The following is a 16,171-nucleotide window of genomic DNA, read 5'->3' on the forward strand; positions in this document are numbered from 1 at the left end:
ACAGGTTACAATTCTGGGATAGGGGAAAAAAAGATTCAGGCTTGTTTGTATTTCTTTAAACCAATCACAATCGTCCTGTGAGGCACTAAGTCTCGGATGCAGCTACGGAAAATAGTAACTCAATGATTGTTTAGTTTTTAGTTGGGTTTATTAATCTTTCAGCACTATCACAAGTTCAAACATTGAATTATTTTGCTGTTACAATATGAGGTCAATACTAAACAGACCACAAAATTTAAATAAACTAAAAGAACTGATAAATTACTAAAATATTTAAAGAAACTTTAAACAGCTACATTTGAGAAGAGATTTTGTTGTGGTGGTAGAGTGGGTTAGGTTTGGTTCACCAAAACAAAGTAATAAGCCATCTTTTTTTCAGCTTATATATTTTTTTATCATGTTGCAGTTGCCTCACCTGACTCCGCTGGATTGATTCACATAATTGACATTTGCTCTGCATATCCATCTGGGAACTCTCAGTTGGAGATCTTCTTGGGAGGGGCGGAAATACTTGCTGCTGATTGGATAAATCATCAATCACCACTTATGTTGGTGAAAGACAGGCCAAATCAACCAATCAGATCTACGAAGTGTATGACCTACTGACAGAGCGTCGAGGCAAAGTAAACATATTTGCCATTTGTGTAACGTGAATTTACGGATAAAAGGCACAATTTCAGGCGCCTGGTCAATATTCCATTTAATAAAGGGAGCTTTTTGACTCATAATTGGTCTTCAATCTTATTTTTACGAGAAAATCGTATCATGAACTCTGTATGATGTATGATATATGATTCACCAGCAGATTTCACGATACTTTCAGTGTATCTTTACATCCCTGCTACTAACGGATGATGTCTGCGCTTAAGATTGGCATAGAATATCGTATGCAGACAAGCACACCAGGTTGAGCATTTTCACCAGAATCCCCTCTAGGCCCAGATTCATTTTCAGATGTGTAATTACAGACAATTCCTGAGGAGCCTGTACGTGTGTGTGTATGGTTTCAGAGGAGTCATCGGAGGTCCATAGTTAATCAGCAGTCTACGAGGGGTCTTGGGGATCAGCACATCGATTCCCTTCCAGGGAAATCAATGCAATCAAAGGCATTAAAGTGAACTCAGAAAGTGGAGGACATACGGCAGGGAAGACCAACTGAACAGAGAAGAGGATATGTTCCAAGATGGTAGGCTTTTAGAGAGAGATGCAGGGGGTATATAGACATAGTAGCAAGAAAGAGACCCCTGATTAGACAAGGTGGTGGGGATAGCTAGAGTTGGCTGATGTGATGATATACAGATGCGTAACGAAGAAAAATCTGAATAAATGAGTGGTGCAAGAGATGAATGCAGATGCTTCAATACAGGGCATTAACAGGCATCTAATAGTCCATAATCTCCCATAGGTAATGCGCTATCATGTTACACAGTGCTCTCCATCACAATCACTAGAGCACCAAAAGGAGGGATATATTTTTTGGCGGAGACTTGTAGATGGTTTTCCTTAGCCCCTTCATTGAATCCGTCACCCATCTGTCTATAATGACATTGAAGAAAATGATCAGAGATTTCTTTTCAAAATGTAAACAGGTATGCCTCTACTATGCCTCCTCATTACAAAATTACAAGATTTCTGCATCAAATTGTTTAAGCAACTGAATTCATTGGATTATCTATGAACTATTTCACAATGGAATTGTTTAGAAATGTACTTCATCATGAAACGTATTAATATTATGATTTCAAACGGCATATGTTGATTTATTAAAGGGGACAAATTAAGCTTATTTTAATTTTACATACTCGTTTTTTGGGTATCCACTAGAAAATGTTTGCATGCATTACTGTTGAAAAAAAAACACATTCTTTTTCTCATTGTGTCTATGTGAATATACCTGTATTCACCCTCTGTGTGAAATGCTCCGTTTTAACCCCTGTCTCTTAAAGCCCCCTTCCAGAAAAAGCCCAGTCTGCTTGATTGGTCAGTGCTTCAGGGGATTCCGCATATGCGCCCTCTGTGTCCTCCGCATCGCCATTGTAGCCAAGGAATAACTGCATTAGCACTGTAACATCATTTTCTACCCATATATAGTATAGTTGTGACATCAGAACTTTACAGAAGCCCTGACGGCTCGTTTAAAGACAGAGTTTCTGAATACAGGCTGCGAGCATTTCTCTGTGGATTGAGTGTTTTGATATTTTCAAACTAATGTATATATGTATGTAATATATATATATACAGACAGACAGACAGACAGACAGACAGACAGACAGACACACACACACACATACATACATACACACAGTGTAGCACCTCAACCTGCTTTATAATTAAAAAAAAGACATGGAAAACTCACTTCATACAATATGGGACCTTTAAGATTGCACACACACTTTGCTATGCTCTGATGAAAGGATGCACACATTCTGCTCAAACACACACTGAGCTGTGAGGATCAATGTGGCTGAGAAAGTTAGAGAACTCCCAGTGTCTGACCTTGATTAGACATAATGAGACTTAACCACAAGTCCACTAATCTGATGAAATGACTCACAGATTCACCTTGTGATGAATACTAAATACAAGCATTGACTCTAGCTTTATGCAGGCACACACACTCGTACACTTTATAGGCATGTGCACACCCACACCCAACCACACACACGTCCTTGGCCTATCCCAATCAGACTTATTACTTTGAGAATCTTCAAAGGGCTCTTTGATCACCTCTTTGAAAATCATCTTAATAAAAATTGCAAATAAGAGCTGGCCTGTAGATACAGCCATATGGAAAGTTTTGTGATAAGGCAGAAGTGAAAAGATTGACCTCTAGCGGTTCTGCTCTGTTCTGTGACTTATCTTTAGAGAAAACACTGCTTATGTGGGAGATTATTATGTGAATCCCTGTTAAATGGCAGTGAATTGTATGGTATGTCTGGATTTTAGTCCTCCTGTCTGACCAGTTTCAACTCCACTGTTGAATAACTTTGTAATAAAAAAAAAAACACCATACAACTCTGCTGATTCTTTCAAAACTCCAACCTAGTCAGTGTGATGTACCTGTTAAAGTTAAGCCATGTTTAATACCAACACAGCACTAAACGCATATACAACACACACTGTGTTAGGACAGGTACAAGATAGCACTGTACAGCTCTTTATACTGCTTTGAAGCAGGATTTTACAACCCTCTGGAAAGTCACAATGGCATTGGAATTATCAAGGTAGGTGCTGTAAAGTATTTTACCTGGCCTAGCTGTGCCAACGCAGTTGTGTTCTGCTTTTGTCCACTTGAACATGGCCCTCAAAAAGAAGGAAATTTGGATTGCTTTGAAAAGGCAACGGGACCTTCACCAAATAGTATGTTACGTTCAGCAGTTTTACTATTTGGGGCATCAATTTATCTCTCATGAAACTCAAAGCCATCAGCATTCAGACCTCTTTTACTCTTTTCTCTTAAACCCATTTTTGACCCACAACTGTGCATATAGTACACAATAGTAAAAAAAAATTTCTCAATGATTTTTTCATTCAAATACTCTCAAGAGTTTTCCTAGTATCTTCCCGAAAAGCCCATGTCAGAACAATAAAATAACCTTTTTATCACATCTTTTACAGCCGGGACTTGCAGTATCAGTTGTTTAATGCTGCTTGGAACCTCTTCAGCCTCATTAGGACTGGGCTATATGGCCAAAATCTTGTATTCCGATGCAGGTCATTTATTAGCTCAATAACAATACATTAAATTAATTTAGCTGACACTTTCACTATCCATTTTATTAAGAACTTGAGTTTTTTAATATTTGCGTTAATGTGCTTAAGCCTGCGAATGTTTTCATTTGACCAGGTCATCGCTATCCCTAAGGCAATAACAATGCCGCGCGCACACACACACGCACGCACGCACGCACGCACGCACGCACGCACGCACGCACACGCACACGCACACGCACACGCACACACACACACACACACACACACACACACACACACACACACACACACACACACACACACACACACACACACACACACACACACACACACACACACACAGTGTATAACCTAATTCAGTAATCACAGTGGGCAGAGTTCCACTTTTCATAATTGCTGCAGCAAGCAACCTCAGCACCTGCCAACCTTTTAACAAGAGTGTAACAGGTACAGTCTGATTACAGGCTTTGGCCTATTTTTCATAATTACACTAGTGTTTTCTGAAAACACAATATTTAAAAATCCCATACTCTACAGTTGATGTACAGCTGATGTTTTTGAGTGTTTCAGCGCTGGACAAAATGTCTCCTGGTTAATAGCACCCTCAAATACATTACTTCGTACACTATATATATATGTGTATATATATATATATATATATATATATATACATATATATATACATATATATATATATATATATAACTAGACAGGGAAATAATCTATTTAATATAACAACATCAGAAAACTATTTGCAAGGTGATGTATGATTTTTTTTCCTGTCCATCCATAAAAAATATCCAGAGTGGCTGAATTGCCCTCCACATAAACTTATTTGTCACACTTACATTCAGTTTTTGCCGTAGTTAGGACATATTGCTGCTGTCAATTTTGTTGGACTAACTATAAACTGACAAAACACTTTCCATCAGTGCTTTAGAAATAATATGTGAACCTGGAAACAATGAGGCTTTAACATGCAGGGATTTATTTATAATTCTCACTTTCCAAAGCATGCTCTATAGGAAACGATGAAAGAAGCAGGCATCTTGTCCACTCTCCCATCCTCCATGGCCTTGATCAAACCGTATGGATGTCCTGCATCGGATATTGCAGCCAACATCAAAAAAACAACTAAAAGCAATTTTCTGAGGCAATGTGCAAGAAAGAGAAAGTTGGCACAGTGGCTGTGACACACTTAGACGGAGCGACCTTGGGAGAGCTTTACGCTTTATGCCAAAGGAAGTGTGTGTGTGTGTGTGTGGGTGTGTGTGCGCGTGCATGTTTGTGTGGAGGTCAACCATTTTAAACACAAATTACATGACTGCAAAAGGGACAGGAACAGTTACAGTTTTTTAGGCTCTCACTTAATCAAAAACCCAATCAGGAATCAACACATACTCACACAAATGCACACACACGTATAGCTGTAGCTGTAGCTTTATGTGCCCTCCCTGACTGTGTGTTCATGTTTGCCTTTGAGTCATTGTTTGTCAGTGGCTATGTTTGTATGGTAACTTACTGCAGATTGCATCAGCCTCGTCTGAACCGTCTGCACACTCCGGTTCTCCGTCACAGCGCCACCTAGAAGGGACGCACTGTCCATTCTTACAGGCAAAGTCTGTGGTCGCACATGTCTTCTTTGCTGTGGGGACAAAAGGATATCATGCAACATTACTCTACGGCTCAAAGAAAGGCAATGCATAGAGACAGAAAAATCCTACAGAAACTGGACACACTGACTGACAAGTGATGAAATGTATGCAAAAACATTTAAACATAAATAAAATGTCAAAGAGTCAAGTCAAGAGATATTCCTGAAAAAACAACTTGTAACGGGAGACACAAGGAAACAAGAAGATTTGATTAGCCAGCCTTTGTTGGTGTTTGCTCTTTGATGATGAATACGTGGATCAGGGCTGTTAAGTCAGGTGAGCCTTTATAAGTTTTGTTAGGCACACTGAGTCATCCACAGGTGTGTGTGAATGATATGCAAAAACTTAATTCTGAATACTGAATTCTTTCCATGAGAAACCAGACTGATTTGTTGCACAATCCACTATTAAAGATAGATAAATTTACTTGTTAAATGTGACTCATTTAGAATGTAAGCCTCATAAAGTCGGTTTGGGTATAGCAATATATTATATTTGATATATATTATTTGATTATTGATATTTGACATTTGATTAATCTAGTAAAAGCTTACAGGTAGCTGGAGTGGAGTTTTCAATCGGAGCGGTTTGCTTTAAGACAGGGTGAACCAGCAGTGCTTCAGTAGTTTGAAGGAGTATGTTGGGTATGTGGTGCAGTGAACGAAGCATGTTACATGTAAGCAGGGCAGCACCCCTCAGGTTGCCTGCCTGAACTGGTTTAGAAGATTTTAGCCCCATCTTGACTGCCCCATGATCCACCTTAAGGGTCCAGGTTTCCTGATAGCCTATGGACTCCAAAACGTGTTGTGCAGTCACTTTCTCCAAGTAAGGGGAACATTAAAGCACTATAGTCTGTCACGGGCAGAGGCGAAAAGAATTCCTCTCCTCGACAGCGAGAGCCACTGAACAAGAGAAAGCACTCGCTTGCCGTGTTAGCAATGCTTTGCCATGATGAAATATACTGTACAAAGACAAGGGCTGACAAATGACAAGAAAGAGTGTGTGTGTGTGTGTGTGTGTGTGTGTGTGTACTTGTAAGAGAGAACAAGCGTAACAGTGACTGCTCCTGATCCATTTTCTTTCATGTGAGCCTGGTGTTAAACCGCCTCGCTGACCCTTAGTTTAAACCAGCTGAAAATGTAGGTTGGTGGAGTGCTAGGTTAAAGCACTGTAATCTAGTATGGGCGAAACTGTATGGACGTATAGTCATCTATCCTCACCTGTGATTAAACCACTTACAATTTTACTGGGGGATTGATTTCCAAGACGAAAAAAATACACAAATGGGAAACCAAGATATAGATGAGGTCGTCTCTATCAGTTTATGTGAAGAGTGACATAACAGCCCAATAATTCAACAGCCCAATAATTCCCTGGATAATAACTCAGCAGAATACCACATCCACTGCGCGAACACACAACTGAATTATTTAGCTAAACCCTAGAGGAATGAAAGACAATTTTTAATGGTGAATCACCAAATATCTATCCTTTCTAGAAATCAAACCCCTTTGATAAGGACCATATTCAGGACACTATTAGCGCACCGAGTTATACTGCTGAAGAACACAAGGAATTGGTCCAATGCTGACACTGTGTATTATATACAGTCCTATTCCATTTAGCGAAGGGAAAGACTAGCCAGCTTATTAGATTGTTGTTTATGTGTGTAGCATTGGATGTACTATGGTGTGAGGTAAAATGTGGTGTTATTACTGATAGCACAAGTGGGAGCCATAATAATGATGTACAAGTCGGATGAACTGGCAGCATCTCAACATCTGTGGGGACCAAATGCTTTCTCTATGTATGTCTAGTCAAGTACATTTATTTATATAGTACAATGTCGGCGACAACTTGTAGCAGATTGAAGGAAAGAAGACACAAAAGAAAGAAAAAAAGAAATATAGAGACAACCACACATTTACCAGTAGGGAGTAAAAAACAAAGAAGGGAGTTTTAAAGACATGAGAGGGATGAAATTGAAGAAGGTGTAGGCCCAGAATAAATGGAAAGCATGTCCCTAGGGATCACAGAGTAGTCAGAGCCAAAGACAAAAGTAAATAGAAAAGGGGGAGAGAACAGGAATAGGAATGCAGAAACAAAATTCAAGAGGGGAAGAGGCTGTTGAGGTGGGGTCCAGTGTAATGGCATCAGTCTTCACAAAAGACCGAGCAAATCTTCCTGTAAGTATATAAGCATAAATCCCCTCTCTTCCTCTCCACCCTCCCTATTTTTGTCCATCATTCCCTCCATCCTTGCCATCAGCCTGATAAGAGAGCCAGCCATGGCTACACACAGAGCATATAGCGGACTGTATAATTCACAACAAAGCTAAGAATTTACCTTCACCTTCACATCATATCTCCCATCACTGGTAATTATAATATCCTCTGTGAAAGCAGCTTTTTAAATTCAGTTTGGGATGCCAAATGGTGCAGGTGACACTGAAGGGGATTAATTAAAATGCAGAAACAGAAAATGTATGTATCAATCTCCTACAACCCTTTCCTTAACTTATATCTTTCTAATCTTGAGAACAAAAAGGAAAAAATACAATTCACCTTGGCCCCCTCTTATTCAGGAGGCCAAAGGCATTGAGTAGCGGCTTTGCCTCCAAGCGCAAAAAAATATGCTTTTAATTAACCTCAGGATGAAAGATGTTAGTCAGCCATTTATTCAACAGTAGCACTGGATAAATATCAAAAACACAACAATGCATGAAACCACTTCAGCAATTTAGAGTAACTATAGGACATGATATTTAGAACATGTTATAAGGTGGACATTTTCAATCATCAGTTGAAATAAGACAAAACGATTCCAGAACTCAAATTATCAGTATGAAGATTTTGAAAATGGCATCCCCACTATAGGTAAAAAAAAAAAAAAAGCTAGTATTTCAATAGAGCACACTATGGAAAGCTATCATCATCCATCTTGAAAACTGAGAATTAGATTTATGAGAATGCAGTTGTTTGAAGTTTTGAATACTGATAGATAGATTTGTTTTATGCATGGAAGTTTCCCACAGATGGGTATACAGTACAACATTTTGGAAAGAATGCGTTCATGTAATGAAATAAGCATGAAAATAAAAGTCATTTTTCAGCTGCGACAGGCACAAAAAAAAGGGTTCACATATTACACTTCACAGATCTGCTCTAAATAGTAGATGAATATATATACATAAAGAGATTAGATTATGTGGACATTTTGCACACAAAACAAATGTGTAAAAAAACATAAAAAAAAAAAGCCAAAGATTTTCTAATGCCCCCAAGAGTTGCTGATGCACACACAAACAGCTGCTTAAATTTACATTCTAATGCACCAGGACCTGTCATATATGAGTGCCATCCATATGGAACAGCCTAAACCTGTCTTATGAGGTGTGAGAGTGAATGTGGAGACAAACACTAGGCAACCACACACACTCATACTGTGCATGTGCGCACGCACACACACACACACACACACACACACACACACACACACACACACACACACACACACACACACACACACACACACACACACACACACACACACACACACACACACACACACACACACACACACACATACACACACACACACACACAAACACATAAACACACACACACACACACACACTCACCTAGCAAACACCCTTCCTTGAAGCGTTATGTTATTTTAGTCCTCTATCCCCAGATGGAAAAAATGATTATTATTAATGTGAAATAAATAACAGATGCACCAGAAGAGCTTCAGCCTCCTCACTAGGTGATTCCATCCACTAACTTCTGTGCACTTTTAAATTGCACCGTCAGATTCTCACATCATTTTACTAAGGATTTATATAGACATATCACAGAATATAGTACTGTTCATTGAGTGATACATTAAAAATTACAATGGCTTCTGTTGAAATTCAGTATCAGGCATCAGTATTATACTTTGCAATGCTCAGAAATCCTCGGCATTTTTTTTAAGGGCATGGTCGCTTTGAGTGGTGGGTGAAGTCCCAGAGACATTAGGCTCCATTCGGCCAGTCTCAGGCACTGCCCAGAAGAAGCAAATAGAGCCAACCACATTGAGCTTCATTTAGGCTCTTCAGAAAGCTATGGGTGACGTCACGCAGACTGCGTCCATATTTCACGCAGTCCATGTGTTATACTTTCATAGGGCCAATGCAAGGTCAACCCATTAAAATAATGGCCGTTATACGGATGCATTGGGGTGACCATGTCGGCATGTTCATTGTACACTTAAAAGGTCCACCTCTTCTATAGACATAGTGTTTTAATCTTCCACTGACATTCAGCTAATGTCACCATCTGCAAAATCCCATGATCAATGAGTGACTAAGCTGACCTACTCATGTTCATATGACCTACACACGCATGCACACACACACAAACACACACACACACACGCACGCAGGACACCTCTTAGGATCCTTCCTCACACACCTGATGACATGATTTGGGCACTATTGTTGGACCTGGGAACAGATGAAGGTCAGTTTCTACCTTCAAGTCATTCAATTTACACACCTCGTTACACATGCACACACACACACACACACACACACACACACACAACCACATAGTGAAAGGGAAATGGAAATAAAACATCCAACAGCACACAATAATAGCTAAGGGACATTGTGTCGCCTCTAATTAGGATTTGTTAACTACAGTCCCTGAAATGTTGATTTGCTCCACTACCAAAGCTCTGAAACAGACAACCTGTGCTGTAGTGAGATTATTTACCAGCCTTCAGCCAGAGACAGTGACAGCTTCTAATATGATTAAGCTCCAAGTGCAAGAGAACAAAGCTGGCATTCATTGCTCACCAGCTTTTTAATTGGTAAAAGCAGATTTTATTTCTTAAGATTTGTATATAAATGACATGCTTTTTATTCTTGTTGATTTAAGGACAGTTTGGGTTCTCGGCTTGCTTTTTATTTTGATAGTCTAAGGGTGGATTCGGTTACAATGCAAAGTCATCTATCCGTCTTCAAGCAAATCGACTGGCAATAAACACGCACTGTGAAAACAGTAGTTTTACAATGTGTGTTTATTGTCCACCAATTGCAAATAGATGTGTTCCCAGACTAACTGTAGAGATAACAACAGTGTAACAACAGACACCAACTGTTTGTATGGAGTGTGCCTCTTTACAGTATAATGTGCACTGGTGACTGGTCAGAAAATCCTCATCAGTTAACATTTACATTTCCACACTTCCTGTGCATACGTATAAAGTAAGTATCTAAAGTAAAGCTTTAGATAACCGCAAACTGTTCAGCCTGTTGACAACGGTTCATCTTGAGCATATGTATCTTTGACAAAATGTATTTGTTTACTTCAATCCAAGTCTTTGACTTTTATGAATGTATACAGCCTCTGAATTCTCACTCCATCAAATCAACTCTGGCCCTACTTCTACCCAAAATACACAATATTTACTCTGAACAAGGCATGTAAATACAGCAAGGCAGAGATATTTGGTCGAATATAACCTAGTTGGAATTCACCACACTACTAAAGTAAGGGAAAGTAGGTGAACAACCCAAACCGACAAAGTCTGTTTATTGTCCATGAAATCTGGAGAAAAGCCAGCGAAATACTGTGGTAACCATGTCACACTGCTCAAGTATTCCATTCTGATCAAAGTGTCTGGAGCTCTTTGCACGAAACAAAACAAGTCCCTTTGAATAACTGAACAAACCAAATTCCGGTGAAAGAAACATATCTTAATCACTGAGTGTTTGAAATAATTTCTGCAATCACCTGTGAAGAGTAAAGATGAAAAGCCTGGTGTCTGCCTCAGCCTTTTCAGTTGGAGTTGACTTCTTGCTCATTGCAAAGACTTGTATTTACTTGCCACAATATTCTGTGAATTAGGGAAGAGTGGCCTTACATGAATCATGTTACAGTTGTAACATACACGTTGTGGCAAATGCAGTACTAAACATTCCTGTGAAATATCAAAAGGATTTGTCCACTCTGCAAGGAATGGCTGTTGAAAAACCAGTTCAGTTTCAATAAAAATCTAGTCAATAGAAGTTCATATCCAAAATGTTTTTTCAAATATAAAGTTGTATTTGTATGTTGTGGAGCTAAAAGCCACATGGTTGTCTGCTTTGATCTGTTCTTTGTCAGTTAGCAAGTTCAAGTTGTCAAGTTGTTACCATGTCTTTTTCGATCTGAAAGGAACACCAAAGCATGGGCGGGACCAGCAGCTCATTTGATTACTCTTTACTCATTCACCAGTACTCTGTGTTCAGTCATTCAATAATATTCTAAATCGGATTAAGGTTGTATAGTAATTTACAACTTCCACCAATCGAGTTCACCAACTATGTAGGTGTAACCACTGTGCCTTCTAACAAGAGGACACGGACATTTAGTAAGTTAATCAGGAAGTTTTAGACATTTTCTCACATCTTTGGCTTGACATCAACATAAAAACAGTTGCTTGACTGAAATATTCTTGATTTGACATGAAAGCTGTTTGTGAAATTCTGTCTTCCAGTCATGTTACAACTGCAGCTCACCCTGTTACAGTTGAGTCACATGCTGTTTAAAGGAAACACTGGGGAGCGTTACCTTTCGCTTTTACTCCTGACAACTTCTTTTCTCTATTGAAAAACTTGTGGTTTATGAAAGCAGACATATGTAGGTTGTTTGCCTGAAAATATTACATATTCAACTTCCCTGCCCTATTCAATTTCCCTGCGCGAGTCATGCCAAAGGGATCAATAAAGAGAAGTCTAAGTCTGTAGTTGGCAATCAGGTCAATTGAATCAAAAAGTCAGAAAGTTCAAAACGTATTACAGATGGAAAAAATTGCTACGTCTAATCCCTCCCTGCTGTCTATTGCTTTACAGTTAGTGTTTTTTTTGCAGCAGCAGCACTGTGATCATGTTTTATTCTGGTCCTTTCTTCACAATATCTCTCTGTCTCCGACTGATTATTGGGAAGCTGGACGGACTTTTAATCTCCTCTAAAGACCAATATTATACTTGTCTTCTTTACTCCATCCCTTCTCTGTCTCTCACTTGCACATACACAGAGGCACAATTGTGGTGCGTCCGCTGCTCGCTGATTAACTGCCTCTTTTCCTCTACTGACACGTTACGTTCTTTAGCTCTTTAGCCGATCACAACAATGTGAAGGACGATCTATTTCTGCTTTTCTTTCTCCATTCTCTCTAGCTCTATTTTCTTTCCGTCTCTCATTTTCCTTTCTTCGCTCGCTCACTCCTATCTGCGTCCTCCTAGTAAGGTAAGGTAATTTTATTTCTACCCAAGGGTAGATTTGGTTGCAGTTAAAAAGAATAAGCTGCTTACACACAAGGATAACATTTACGACATCTACAGAGAGACAGTGACATAACAGTGACAACAGTGCTCCAGACACGGAAACATGGATAAAAAGTATTAAAAAAAAAAGTTATTAGTATCAAAAGATAAAACATAAAAAGTAATAATAATAGTAATGTTTACAGCCCAAAACATACCATGCTGTGTGTGTGTGTGTGTGTGTGTGTGTGTGTGTGTGTGTGTGTGTGTGTGTGTGTGTGTGTGTGTGTGTGTGTGTGTGTGTATGTTCGTAAGAGTCAGATGCACACACTACAAAGGGGGAGATGTGAAGAGAACTCATGAACCGTCATTCCAGACAGCTGGCCAGATCAAATACACTATATATAATGCTCCTCACAGCACATCAAATATCTTCTACCACTTCAAAAAAGCTTGTTACCATTTCATGATCTCCCGTCGAGCCTGTTGGGCAAGATGAGGTCTCCGAGTTTTTGAGGTTAAAACACAAGTGAACCTGGGTGACAGTTATATCATGTGGTAAAGGTGGGTTCACCTGAGAGTCAGTTTGGTGAAGATGAAAGACATGGAGGCAAACTTTATGAATATAAATATGTGTTAGAAGGATCTTCAGAGAGGCTTGAAGGTGAGCAAAAAAACTGAGGTGAGAAACTAAATTAGATCTACTTTTTGAGGAAGGTCATGTCCTCAAATTCTCTGAATGTGTTGTGGTGAGTGCCACATGTGCTGGATGGTGAATTCAGAAAGGGCAAGGCAAACAGACACAATACATTGATCCAGAACGCTAGTATTTCATGTATGCTTTTCACTTCCCATTCCGCATTCCCATTAACTGTGTCCCACAGTTTTTTCCCACACATGATTTATGACATACCTCATATTTTCACATTAAATCCCTCAGAGCCACACTTAAGCTCTTTAACACGTACAAAAAAGTGAACGGCAGTAGACCGCAAGACAACGACGGACGTGAAGTGGACCGCAACGGTTGCTTTTGTTGTTGGTTAGGTTTAGGCACCAAATTTACCGTTATAGGTTTCAGCCTACAAAAGGCGATGGTTAGGGTTAGGCATCAAAACAACTTGGTTAGGATTTGAAAAAAAAATTGTGATTAGGCTTAGTATGTCTGGGACATGAATGGCAATTGGAAATGAACCCCACTCGCCTGGGGGACAGTCTTGCACTTTTAATGCATGGGATACACACAAATTTCAGTTCATCGCTTTCTTCAGTTACAAAAATGTGAAATACACATGAAAGAAATACGTGGAAAATGCACAAATTACTGTGCATTACTTTTTTCGTTGTTATATGTTGCACCAACGCCCCCCTCATCACTGGACACTTTAACTGCACGCTACCTCCTGTACTACTTGTGTAACTACATATATGTATATACTTTCTATTTTTATGGTTAATGGTTTATTATGCTTGGGTTTATTTTTATGTTTATATGTGATATATATGTTATATGTCAATGTAAGCATCGTCAAATCAAGTCAAATTCCTTGTAATGCAAATTATTTGACAATAAACCTGATTCTGATTTTGATGTACGAAAAACAGCCTGATCGATTTTATGATCAACGAGCCAACATCATTGATGCAAACATCAAAACAAATCATCTTTAAGATGCGTCTTTATTTTGAAATTCCCACTTTATATGTATTCTTTTTTTCATTTAAATGTCTGGAAGTGCTTAGTAATAAAATAGTCAAATCATATATTAGTTGATTTAAGCGAGTTGATATAAATGTAACTGATGGCATATAATATCATCTCATATTGATCGCAATCCTCTGAATTGAACAGAATTGAAAATGTATCATGGCAGACTTTTTTTTATTTTACAAATTAAACCAAAAACAAATAATATACATGATATACAGCATCACTCACACACTTAAATTATCTTTATTATCCTTATTGCAAGTTTTTTTTTATTGTTTTATTATGCAGCATCTTTTCAGGTTTGTTCCTCTGGATATTGGATTGATTATCGATGGTTAGCCCTGAGTTGAGACGTATATAGTATTTGCTTTTGTTATTGTGGCAGACTTTGTGATATAAGCAATTATCGTATTGTTGTGGAAAGAATCAATCTAATATTGTGTGGTGAAAATAGTGATTTAGTATTTTGATTTAAAAAAGGCCTAGATGTACATTATGACTGCTATCCACTTTTTACAGCTACATTATGCCTGATAGTAACCTGTTTTACTGTACTTTACATAATGTACTTTCTATAATAAAAATGTTTTTATTTTAGTATATTAAATAGCTTGAAAATACTAGTGTACAGGGGAATATTTGTCCTTTCTCCGTCAATGTTATTGTACATTCTCATTTCCCACTGGGACCAATAAAGCAGTCTATCAACAGTGAACTCCCGCACTTTCTATCCACTTAAAGGTATCTTTGGCAAGCAGTTATCGTGCTTTGGAGAAATAAATAGCTTCCTGTACTTTAACAAATGAAAAAGATCTGTGCAAAAAACGAATCTAATAGTAGCAAACACATCACACAGTCATAATATCCAGAGGATTTCAAAAGGGCCGACTTCCAAATTGAATAAAATGATATCAAGGCAACTAAAGACGCTGTGGAAGTAAAGCTTGTCAGCTCCTACTCATATACAACTACTTCACAGAGGGTAATCTCTCTCCTGTGTGTGTCTGCGAGTGTGAGTGCTCATTAATCTGTTTATACCTCTGCAACGGTTTACTCGTTTCTAGAAAACAGATTGTACCACTTTCTCTGTCTTCTAGCTTTCAGTAAAATGTGAAGAGCATTTGCACGGCTCACTTTTCTGTGATAGGGGATTAACATTAGTACTGAAGAAAGAGGCTGCGGTGCAAAATAATGCTATATGTTTTGAATTATTTTAGTATTAACTTTAACTTGTAAATTGCGGTGGAAACATCATCATTGAATTGCAAAAAATAAATACATACATTAAATAAACACTTTAAATGGTGCTCAAACTGCAACCGGCTCTCTCTCTCTTTGCTCACACTGGCAAGGATAATTCAAGGCACGCCCTCTGAGTCAACCGTGTTTGCCTGACACCTTTACCAAATATTAGAGCTCTAAAATGACTGCTTTATTCCTGTTTGTCCTTGTGAACATTTCACTCTTATCAAACCAGCCTGATCATTTTGTCAGAAATGCAGCGAAGACCTTTATTTGATGATATAGAGATTGCAAAAAAAGCAATTCTGACCATTATTAATGACATGGCCATTTGAGGCGTTTCACCATCATTTTTACCTGACAAAAGAGAAACATCACTTTGGACATGTTAAACCATTGTCCTCTTGGCTCTTGTTGTTCCCAGATCCCTGGATTTTAACTCCCAGAACGACACCTTCTGACACATGCCAAAGCCTAACACTTCCCAAATCCTGTCATATCCTGGTTTCCCGATCCTCGTAACCCCCTTACATAAGCTGGTATTACAGCAAGAAA

The 16,171-nt window shown here is 38.7% G+C and overlaps 1 protein-coding gene across 1 annotated transcript in view; it reads right to left on the minus strand.

Annotated features, from left to right (window-relative positions):
- The window catches only part of lrp8 (low density lipoprotein receptor-related protein 8, apolipoprotein e receptor), a gene marked incomplete at its 3' end in the record, with an annotated part of 175,128 nt that overhangs the window by 82,117 nt on the left and 76,840 nt on the right, over positions 1-16,171 (minus strand). Inside the window, exon 3 of the mRNA XM_083940262.1 lies at positions 5,237-5,359. Coding sequence (XP_083796388.1) covers positions 5,237-5,359 — 123 coding nt within the window. The remainder of the gene's footprint in view (positions 1-5,236; positions 5,360-16,171) is intronic.

This window comes from Echiichthys vipera, assembly GCF_963691815.1.
Source record: "Echiichthys vipera genome assembly, chromosome: 3".
In the NCBI taxonomy this organism is placed as follows: domain Eukaryota; kingdom Metazoa; phylum Chordata; class Actinopteri; order Perciformes; family Trachinidae; genus Echiichthys; species Echiichthys vipera.